This window comes from Bidens hawaiensis, unplaced genomic scaffold (genome assembly GCF_021521415.1).
Source record: "Bidens hawaiensis isolate Kalapana, Puna unplaced genomic scaffold, B.hawaiensis_p1.1 tig00035504_1, whole genome shotgun sequence".
NCBI lineage: Eukaryota > Viridiplantae > Streptophyta > Magnoliopsida > Asterales > Asteraceae > Bidens > Bidens hawaiensis.
The window spans coordinates 12,206-24,564 of record NW_027496177.1 but is presented as its reverse complement, the minus strand read 5'-3'; the positions used below and the strand labels follow the sequence as shown (position 1 = coordinate 24,564).

At 34.6% G+C, this 12,359-nt stretch overlaps 1 protein-coding gene and 1 pseudogene across 1 annotated transcript; both read right to left on the bottom strand.

Moving 5' to 3' along the window:
• Positions 1-942: 942 nt before the first annotated feature.
• On the bottom strand, positions 943-6,908 carry LOC143587438 (disease resistance protein Roq1-like). Its single transcript, XM_077068734.1, has 6 exons — positions 6,015-6,908; positions 5,671-5,924; positions 4,824-5,571; positions 4,138-4,738; positions 3,951-4,006; positions 943-1,113 (listed from the first exon to the last, which is right to left on the bottom strand). The coding sequence occupies exons 1-6, from the start codon at positions 6,906-6,908 to the stop codon at positions 943-945; spliced, it is 2,724 nt and encodes a 907-aa protein (XP_076924849.1).
• A 914-nt stretch (positions 6,909-7,822) lies between these two features.
• On the bottom strand, positions 7,823-11,534 carry LOC143587433 (beta-amylase 1, chloroplastic-like; annotated as a pseudogene).
• Positions 11,535-12,359: the final 825 nt, after the last annotated feature.

Genomic DNA, 12,359 nt, shown 5'->3' with positions numbered 1-12,359 from the left:
TCTCCAGCTCATTATTGTAATTAATGCCTTAATTGTTTTAAAAGGTTTTTCAAAAACGAAAAAAAAAAAAAGTGTGGCGCCACACTAATCCATACTAAAAAAATGACCCGTTTCAGTTCCAACAATTTTGACCCATTCGCGACCTCCCAGCACACCCGCTAGAATATGGGGTTGGAATGTGGTATTTGGCTATTCTTTGTGTAGCAGATTCCATAGCAGTATTAACCAACTCCTATATATAGAAACTTACAATTAGATATATAATGTCATTTACCATTAACTGCATTATGCAGTTGAAATTATTTTGGCTTGAATAACATTTTCATTTAAATTGGCAAGTCATATCAATATTTTCTATCATAAAAAGCGATAGTTTGAATGGATCGTGTCAAGTTGCTATCAAGTTTCTTCAAAGGTCTGCTACTCGAGCGTTCGTGAATCTTCCTCCGTTTAGCCTACAGAGATTAGTAACAAATTAAAAAAATAATAAAAAAATTGTCATAATTTACAGGCATATATCTACTCGCAAGGTTGTAGCTTCTTTTATTGGTTAATTTCTGAAATTGCTTTAAACACACCATAGTCTCATATGCTTATAGAAAGCTAACATAGTCATTCTATAGAAATTAACTCTTTAAGTTTTACAAAAGTCAGGTATTGTTTGGTATGCAATAATGAGAGAGGAATAAAATGAATCAATGCAATAGAATGAAAAAAAAGGTGTTTGGTTGTTCAATGGAATGTTATACGAGAAATTCCATTCCACAAAAAACCATTCATTCTCAACACCCCCCCCTTCTATTTTTTTTTTATTTTTCATTCCACTCTTTTCATTCTTCTCTCTAGGCACCACCACCTGACAACTACCACCACCACAACCGGACCACCACCGTCATCGCCTGATCACCAGCCACCATAACACCACTGTCGCCGCCACCACCACTACCACCTGATCACCGCCACTGTTGTAACCACCACCACCACCTCCACCATCAACGCAGCTCCACCACCACCACATGACCTCCACCACGTACCACCACCGTCGTCGTCTCGACCATTTTCACAACCGCCGCCGCCACCTGACCACCACGCCACCACCGCCGCTGCCATTGCCTTTTTTTGTTTTATTAAATTTATTTATTTTAAGGTATGTATATTTGTCATTTGTATTTCATTTCTCTGTTTTTTTCTACCAAACAACATATAGTAATAATTTATTCTATTTTGATAGGTTAATCAAATAAGACGAAAGAATGGTAATGATTCATTTCATTCATTTGTCGATTTCATTCCCTCATTCATTCTATTATCCTTTATTCCATTACCCCCAACCAAATATGTCGTTAGTTTTATAATACAAACCTCTTACAAAGTGAAAACCATATGATTTAAATATACAACCTTTTAAACTAAGACCCTAAAAGTGCGTGATCCAATCACATAGACAGAAGGAACAATTAGAACAAACAAACGAACACGTAATATTAAGAGGACAACCCATGACTCTTTTAGTATAATTAAACAAACTTACAAAAAGAAAAGAGACTTAATAAAACAATAATCCATACCCCTATTTATAGATCTAATTAGCTTCCTTTCCATGACATGTCTTTACTAAACTTATTACAATTCAATTAATTAAAATAAATAAAATTTAATAAAACATAACAAAATAAACCATTCATCTACCTATTCTAATAAAGTAAAATAACTGAGACACGTGTCATTAGGAGATTCATTCTTAGCCAACATTTCCTGCTAAAAATATTTCCTATTTTTAATAAAAAGTTATTTATGTCAACGTAATCAAAACATATCAATCTGTCATTTATTTAAATAACTAATTACCTAAATTATAGAGATTAAAAATATACGAGTATTTTTGTCAGTATAATATAAATATTTATATTTTTAATGAAATCGTATCTACTTTTTTTATTAAATCAATTTATAAATACTTTTTAGTTAGGAGATGAATGTGATAAAAATTAATGAACAATATTTATAGATCTAAGAAGATATAAACAAGAAAAAAATTATAAATAAATTACAATTTTATTCACACGTGTTCATTCAATATCAATGGATCTATAGAGTTCTCATTCATCACTTTCAAATCAGTAATACAAAAGCATGTTTTAGTCATGCTAATTTTATATATGATGTTCTCTTTTTACGTCATTTAGAATTAAACATCTTATCATCTTTTGTTATAATTCGTTATTCCATTAAAAAATATAATTACAACTTATAAAATTGATAGGCGCAACTTTTCTGTGATTCTGAATTGAATAAATTGCGTGGCAATGCACCACGCATTCATATGAATATTCCATTAGAAAATATAATTTGAACTTATTAAACTATATAATTTGATATAATATATGTTTTTTTTAATCTTATCATTTAATATTTATAGTTTAACTGTATTTTTTTTGAGATTCCCGTGCATCACACGGGTTCTAAATCTAGTTTTATTAATAATTCAAGACTAAGCTCCATAAACAATAACACATAAGGATATAGACGTAAAAGAACTAAACAAACACAAATGATTATTTAAGTTTGTTTGCTTAGCTTTATCTGGAAACTTATGAGTTATGAGGCGAAATAAATGTGTTTATTTGTAAAGAAAAGAAAATATTCATGTATCTTATGTTCATTTGCTAAGATATTAGATTAACATAAACGATTAAACGAATGACCCATTAGAGTAAGGAACAAATTTAGACTTACCAAATATTCATATAATTAAACTTATTATTAGAAAATCTTAACTTTAAACAAGTTTCATATACAAATAATAAGGTAGCTTATAAACTATTAAACATACAATGGCTTATATATTTTATTTTAATACATATCATACTAGCTTTAGAAACCCGTGTATTACACGGTATAAGTTAATGTATAAATTACAATGAATAATTTAATGCAAATAAAATAAAAGATAATTAAGTCTTTTTATATTATATAAAAAATGTATTACAAATATAGTCGCTTTATACAATCAAATGTATTTGAATTTTAAATTGAGAATGAGTTATTCTACCATCAGCATACAATAATGAAGCAATGTCACTAAAAGCAACATTTAAAACAATGAGGCCTTTAGATTTGAAAGATGTAGTTAAGTCTTTCACAAAAATATTTTTTAATCCATACCCTAAACCATAAATCAAAAAAGACACCAGTTTTTTCTTTTTAAACAGCTTTCATGATGTCCTTATAAACACACTGCTGTTCAATTGTCACAATAGTCTTATACCAAATATAAAAAAATGAAAAATTTGTCTATGATTTTTAAGACTTATTAAACATTGAATACTTATAAAAAGTAAACAAAATTATTATAGTTTTCTTCATATAAGATGTCTCAAAAAGTAAATGTTAGTATACTATTTAAACATAAGCTCTTTTATATACATTTTAATTTTGAAGAAAATATCTTTATGACACGTAACTATTATATATATTAATATTTTTTTATATTAAGTATGTTTACAATATAATTTATAGCATTAATAATTCAATCAATAGAGATTGATAAATTAATACGGTATATTGAATTTATAATCAATACTATATTTAGAATCAAGATTTTTTTTTCTTTTCCATCAATAGAAGATAAGTGATTTGGGCGGGAATCTGATAGTGAAAATTAACCTCAGAATGCCATATGTCCAGAATTATTATCTTTTATTAGTATAAGTAGATAGGTAGATAGATTTCAACTTTAGCAAACATAACCGAGTTCAGAAGACTGAACTTAAGTGTACTTTTACGAATATATAACCAAATGATTACGAACGTACATAAACAATCGAGACATAACATTTGTGTTCATTTGTTTAGCTAATTAACAAAATTTTAATGTTGAAAAGTTCTAATGAACACAAATCTGTGCTTTTAATCATGTGATGAGAGAAGGGCTTCGGTGTTAAATGTACCTGACGAGCCTTTTCAGACTTGCTTGGTGAGAATGCTCTAAAGTTCACTTCGGTATCTAGTGAAAAGAAAAGAAAGACAAAAAAGGTTACACATTAATTGATTCATTATCATTCACATCCACTTGGGGATGAGGTACTAATGGCACATTATATGGGTGTAAATTTTATTAATAGAAACTGCATTTACCTTCAAAAAGGAGACTATTTTTAATGAAAGCAGGACTTATACCGTCACTAGCCAAAAATCCGGAGCGATGTAAGAGGTACTCTCCTGATTTTAATTGAAAAGGGGAGAGATCTCCACCAATGATGTGATTCCATGACTTGTAATAACCCAACGCGTCTTCTTCTTCCTCCTCAATCTTTCCATCTTCATCATACACAACACTAACCCCACATTCCCTTGTAAGTGGTTTATTAGTACCTAAATGCGGAACATGTGTTACAGTAATAGTAATGAAGTCACCGCATTTCATCTCATTCGGCCCAAACATCCAATGGCTTAACAAAACTAAACACTCTCCACCTAACTTCACTTCGCCAATATAATGATCATAAATCCATGTGTAGTTTTTTGTATTATTACTAATTTCAATCCATGGCATCTTAACATATTCATATGCACATAAATGGGATGTCCCCACACAACAGAAATTCAATCCGCGTAGCTTGTTAGTAGATGATGGGATGGTAAATGATATAGACGGACCCTCACTTCTATATTCAATCCAATTCGCCATCTCATTCCCCAAATAAAATGTGCTAAATATTCCAAATTCATAATACATCTGCCAATTGAAAACAAGATTAATCAAGTTATATATGTGTGCGTGTATGTGTTCACACAACCAGAGACAAGTAATTAGGAGAAACCTGGGTTTGACATTCGACTGATGGTCCTCCCGTGCGAGTTCTCAAACGCCTTTCTCTAATAAACTCTAAATCTGACCAGGCCAAACTATGTAGTACCTTTTCCTCAACGCCTGCCATATCTTGAATTTTCACCACGCCATCAATTTCAAATGAAGAAGGTGGTACTACTCCCCAAGCTCCTCTTAATCTGAGTGGGAACATTTCTGGATCAAATTTAATTTTCCTTAGCGAAGTCTTTCTATAAAAACTGTCGATTGATAGTTCACTTAGCCTAGGTGGAGGGTTCTCGATTGATATTACCATTCTGCAGTAATTCATATAAAGTATCTCAAGCCTAGGAAGGCTTCTCATGCAATCGGGCATTGAAACAATTGGATTATTATCCAAACACAGTTCCTGTAACATGGATAGGCTACTGAAGTCACTGGGAAACGATTCGTTAGACATATTGTTATTTGCAAGTGATAAAATTCTCAATGAGCTCGGTAAAGAAAATGAAAAGAGCTTCAAATCACTTGGTATAGTCTTGATTTGTGATTCATGGGAACTACAACCATCTACCAACAACGTTTTAACTTTCTTTAACTTGGCTATGGATATTGGAACTTTTTTAAGCTGGTAGCAGTAACTCAAATCAATGTGGGCAAGTTCAACACATTGCTCAATTGATTCACACACCCCAATCAAGCTTTTGCACTTTCGAAGTATCAACCTCTCAAGTGCAGGGATTTCCAAAAAACCACCAACACTATGAAGATGTATACTAAAGCTCAAATCAAGAATCTTTAATGAACCAAGATATCATTTGTCTTTTGACATGTCAAAAGATTCAATATTGCTATAAGACATGTCAAGAGCAACGAGATTCTCCATTGGCAAGTCTAAAGGTATAGACTTTAAAGAGAACCCCTGCATACACAACCATCTTAGTTCTTCTGGAAAATCCTCATAAGATCCATTCATTTGCACGTAATTGAATTGTAGTAGCATTAAATTATCCATCTTGCTTAATGACTTTGTTTTCACCTCAAATGATCCACGTAACTTCTTTTTGTCAAACATTCTCACGTCAAGGGAAAGGCCTAGAAGATTCCCCTTACCCTACAAAGAGATGGAATGCAAACAAATTTATAAAGGTTATATACTTCACATAAGAATACATAACTACTAAAAATATACATGGCATCTTACCTTTTCTTGTTTCAACACTTTAAATGACTCCTCGTGGCACCATAATCGACTACGCTTCCATGGCTTCTTAAGAGATTCTTGACGCACTAAATCTCTTCCCATATCTTGAATCAGCGAATGCATCATCAAATACTTGTTATTCCCATCAACACTAAGAAGGCATTTATCAATGAAATTCGTGATTCCAGATCTTGTCTCTAGATCACATGCTTTTAATATTTTTTGAGTAAAATCTCTATCTTTTCCAACAAAGAAACAAGCAATGTGTTTAAACAATTCCATTTCATTGGATGACAATGAGTCAAAGCTTATCCGAAAAACCTTTTTTATACTGGAATGAGGTTCTTTTTTTAACCCTTTTAAGCACTCTTCCCAATAAGCCACATCTCGCTTATGCAATAACTTTCCCAAGACCTCAAGAGCTAATGGATGCCCATCACAATACTTCACAAGCTTCTCTGAAACCTCTCTATAACTTTCTTTGGGCTTACGGCTCTCGAAAGCATGAACGCATAAAAGCTCTAGTGATTCGTATTCATTCAAGCCATCAAGTAAGACCTCTCTATGATAGGGATGAGGTTGTGACTTGAATAATGCGCATCTTTCTGTTAAAGACGCATCTTTGGTTGTAATTACGATTTTGCTTCCCGGATGTAAACTTTTGTTTTCAAGTAAAGCATCCAACTGGTTAATACTACCAATATCATCAAGCACCATAAACACTTTTTTAGATACACCATTAACTCCGTGAAGTTGCTTTTGTAAGTCAAGCACTCCAACAAAGCTTTCAATACATCTTGTATTGATACCTTCAATAAAGTTGCTTTTGTAGAATTTACTAGAGTGTAACTGGAAGACATGTTTGGCCAATAATGTCTTCCCAATCCCACCCATGCCTACGATTGTGAGAATGTCGACCGTATGACAAGATCCATCGGTCAACCATTAACTAATGGGTACAATGTAATCGTCCATCCCAACCAGAAGAGACAGGGTATTACTTAAGAGCACACCTAACTTACAGTGGATGTAGGTAATAACTTCTTTGATAATCTCTGTTTCTTTCCTGGAAATTGAATTCGGTGAGAAATTATGAAGCATCATGTGAACACTTAATAATCTAATCTAAAGAATAGCAATTCAAGTATCTAAACCAAATATATCATATTATACAAGACAAGTGCACTTGTGATGCGGCGGGTATTTGAACGCATGCCTTTGTTGGATTTTATGGACCGGTTCGGTAAAGTCAACACGGCTGACCGAGTTTTGACCCGCAAGAGTTACACCTTGGGCAACGAACTAAAATCCGCTTAAGTTGGTTAACCGGTAACTGACGAATATAATAGAATGGAATTATTATTTATAATAGTTATTTAAAATATCGTTTATTTACTAATTAAATAAAGTTGCACGGGCTTTTAAACGCGAAATAGATCGAGTCAGGCTCAGGCCCGTTTATAGTTTTACAAGTATTATAAATTATGATATTATAATTATAATTTGTGATAACCTAAAAAACTACAGACGGCGCATTCCAAATCATCTCCAACGAAAATTAATATATATATATATATATATATATATATATATATAATCCAAGAATCTTGGAGCACACCAAAAAGGAAAAAGGAACGGCCGTTCTCTCGATCGTAGTTAGAAACTGGTTGCTACGTGCCACGCTACCGCCAATAATTAGTTTATTATTATAAGATAAGTTAGTCTTATTTTATTTAATCCTATTTGTTTTAGATTCAAATTCTGTATTTGAGTTAGTATAACCGTGGGTTTATATATATCATTGGTTCAATGTGTTAGTTATTATTAAGTTTTTCTCGTTTGCCGTTTTCTTAATAAAAGAGTCGTAGAAAGTTCTACAAATCTCATGCTCGTGTTCTTGATTCACTTGCTCAAAGTTTAACAGTACCCGTCTCGGAAACGGGTGTTGTAGTAGCCGGCTATTAGCTCAGACGCGTGGGACCGGGTTCCGTAGTGCCAGTGGATTCCTGCTACCTTGACGGAGATCTTGACGCCTCGGTTGTTGAAAATGGAGGTGGCGGATGTTAGTATTCTTTCGCTGTGATCAATTAGCATTTGAGAGTACCATGAGAGGAAGAACTTGCCATATTCTCCATTCCAACCGCCGCATTCTTTCTTGAAGAAATTGGTTTCTTCTGGTGAATTGTTGTATTCGCCGGTGTTTGTCGGCCCGGTGGTTCCCCATTTTGGTTTACCGTAGTTGTCAGCAGCTGCTTTCAAGCTGCTAACAGGGGCGGACCCACATATAATGGATCGGGGTCTCGGAACACCAATGTTTTTTAAAAATCTAGTAGAAGCGGTATATTAAATTTTAGAAGGACCCCTAAAAATTAAAACTTGGAACCCATGCATATATTATTGAGCTGGTCTGGTGGAAAGCAACCTGTTTTTTGGTTTAAAGTTCCCGGGTTCGACCCTTATTAGGTGCTGGTTTTGTTGTTTTTTTTCCCTTTTTTAGTTTTAAATCATTTTCAATATTAGTTTGGTAGGGTTTTAAAGTTTAAACTCATCTGCAGCCATTCCAACTCTCAACACACACACAGTGCCTCCCAGTCACGCAGGCATGCCTCCTCTCTCTGAATCTCCAGCCGGCCACTCGGCCATCCTCTGTTCCTTTCAGCCTGCCTTCATAGCTTCATTCCTCTCAGCTCTCCTCTAAATTTGTCTCAAAACAAAAGGTAATTTTAGGGCTAATATAATATTGATTGATTTTATATTGGTAATTGTATGTTGTATACTTGTATTATCAAATTGTTGTTAGATTGTGATATAGTTTCATTAAAACTTGGATTTTAGGGCTAATTATACAAGCATTATTGAAATGAAAGTTTTGAGCCATCATCTTCTTCAAGTAATACTCTTAAGAAAATTGATTTGAAATAGCTTCCATGGGATCCCTCCAAATGAAAACCAATTATATCTTATCATGTTAAACAAGAAGATGAAATTATATGAATTATGCTTATATTTGTTATATAGAAAGAGAGCTACTAGCATTCGTTTTCAAAAGATGAAAAGTAGCAGGGAACAACTTTAAGAATTTGTAATGTTCTTTTTTCTCGTTTAGAATGATATCGTATTTTGTGTGTTTTATTATGATATTGTTTTTTTATTATGTTCTTCGCCTCGACCCGAACGACCCGTCTGAAAATTTTGAACACGAAAAAATGGGACCCCATTGTCGAAAAATCCTGGGTCCGCCACTAGCTGCTAAGCATGTACTGCAACAGAATTTGACTGTTAGACTTGAATCATCAATACAAAACACAGTGGTTGATAAACCTTTGAACCAAAGTCTCCAAACTAAAAAGTTTTATCAAAACCGAAAGCAAAAACCAAATATTTGGGTTTTGAGATGTTAAAAATCGTTTGGTTTTGACTTTTTAGATTATTGACTTGGGTTCATTTCAGTGTCAGTTTTACTTTTTTGGCTTGAAATTTTTGAGAAAAAATATTTGATCCAAAATAAGGAAGTTAGGTCTAAATTTTTATTTTTCTTTTTCTTAACGATTAATTGATTATTATATATTTAAATCAATATGTTTGAGCTCTACTTTATATTAAAATTTTATGAATTGCTTTGTATTCAAAGTGAAAATCTATACTTGATTTCAGTCTGTTTTTTCAGTCTCATTTACATGCAAAATCGAACAGAAAATTCGGTTTAAATCAAAACATAAAACCAAAGTGTGGGCTTTCTTTGGTTTCGGTTAAACTTTTACACAAAACGAACCTTGTCGTAGCACTGGAAAGCTCCGATCCCCGGAAATTTCCATATTCCATCTTTCTCCGGGTAAGACGGACACCTAAGTTCTCCTGCAGGACCCATTCCAATTTGTATTTCCTGCAAGCTATGGAATTCAATACCCAAAAGAATCATGAATCATGTTCTAAATGATTTCCATTTCTAGCTTCAATCACGCTTAACCAGTTTAACCAAAAATGCAGTAATTAGGTGATTACAACAATGGTGTCGCCAAGTAGATGAGAGAATCTGTTCCTGAAAGCATGCATGTAGTCCGCGTAACACTGGATCGGAGTCCTGCCTTTGAGGCATGGAATGCAATCACATCCAAGAGAAAGATATTCATAATTCCTTCTTCCCCATTGATCTGTGTATGCTAAATCTGGATCCTTGTTTATTTCTTCCACCACCCATTTTGGAAGAGGTATCCTGTAAAAAGTCAAAAATGGTGAACCTTTTGTTTTGAACAATAATAGAAAGGCTATGATAAAGCTAGGCCACCCTATATGATTTCACATCATCAAACACTCACACAGCCATCTTGATCAAAAGAGTCAAAGTTTTGGTTCTAACGGCCGTTTGAAGTAGGGTTGCAAATGAGCTGAACTGCTTGCAAGCTACTCAAGCTTAGATCGATACTAAGCTCGATACAAGCCAAGCTTTTTCGAGCTCGAGCCTTAAATAAAGCCTTAGTTACCTAGCATTTTTTATTTTGAAGTTAACTTCTTTTGGATTTATATGTATTAAATTCATACTGTATAGTCGAGCTCAAGCCTAGCTTTGACTCGTTTAAGGTACTACAACAACTCGAACCGAGCTTAGGCTCGTTTAATTTTTTCTCAATATATATATACTAAAAGTTAAAAACATGTAGAACTTAACTAGTACACAATAAAAGAGGCGAGCTCGAGCTTGAAAAAACAACTCATAAGCCGAGCTTGAGTCTTGTTGAGCTCGAGCTCGGCTTGTTACATCTCTATTGAACAATAGCGAACGGCTGTTTGAGCATATTGGGGTCAAACTTTGAAAATTATTGGTCATAACGAAACCAATATTCGAACGATTGTTTTGACCATATATAGACAAACAGTCAAGCTAAGCTATGAAAACTGTTAATTAAATGGTTGTCCAGCCTCTTTCAGGACTTTATGTTTGAAACAATGTGGAATTAGATGTTGTCTCCTCGTTAACTAATAATCGAAATGTAACCAAAACAAGTGCAACTCACGTGCAAGAGTCACCAACTTTGCCGCCACATTGATGAAACGACATAACCACCTGCACCTTCAACCCGAACCGTTTCGCCATCTGTAACAGCTCAGCGTAACCGCCCCAATTACACTCTCCGGCCGCCTCCCTCTCCACCACACGTCCCTCATCACACCTTCCACTCCGGCACTCTTCAACGCCTGGGAACACGCGTTCATTGCCTTCCTCCGGTTAATGCCATTCGTCATCGTTACGCTATCCAATGGCAGCATCACATACACCGGCACACCCTTCCCCTTACCTCCACCACATCCGCTTCGATACTTTCGATCCACCACCACCGGAGCATTTGGCAGATGGGTTTTAAATGTTTTAATCCCACATTTCACTGGTATCGACGAATATGACGGTACGTTGATGTATACCGACTTTTTTTGTATTGATGATCGTCGGAACGATCGGGCGTTTGAGTATGATGGAAATGATGATGTGGGTATGGATCCGATCTGGTGTACTCGCATTGCCATTGTTTCTAAATTGAGTTTTTGTAATTAGAGACCGGATTAAGGCGAAACAAGGCTATAATTGTGAACGGAAGCGGAAATTCGTAAATCTTTACGTGAAGTTAATGTCTGTTGTGATGATTTGCTGTTGTAAAGATGTTTGAATGAGATTTGTTGAGAAATGAAAGGTGCGGAGTGATGCATGGGGTATTATTATTATTATTATTATTATTATTATTATTATTCAATAGGGATTGTTTGTTTTGGTGAGAAGAGGTTGTTGTTTAGAAAGGCCGAAGTTGAAGGTGAACGTGGCGAGATATTAATGGCAACGGCGGTGGAGATGGGAGGCGGCGAGGTCGCATGAAGGTGCACCGGAGACTTGTGGGAGTTGGTGGTTGATACTTTGATGGCTATTAAATTTTTTATTGTATCTAAGAAAAGTAATTAAGGGTTGGATAATTTTTTAATTGATTAAATTTTCAATCATTTGGGTCGTGTTGTACCAGAAGGTCTTCCGTTGACAATTGAATCAACTTTTATTACTCGGGTAGACTGTCTTTTTGGTGAGTGAATCATACCGTCTCCTCCCGAAATTGTGTTATCAGAGCCGAGACAGGAGTGGCTATTAGTGGACACCTTAACCGGGTAGGGATGCCCTCTTTAATACTTTAAAAAAAGAGGTTCACAAGGGCAAGAAAGACCCGGTCGTAGGAACTAAGACCACCTACGAGCTGGTGAAAACCACCTAGACCGGATCAAAGTAAACATCAATGTCGAATCATGCTGCCCCTCGCCTTGAAAGAATTCGCACATGGCCACCAGCTTTCCAAAATAAGAGGTGATCTT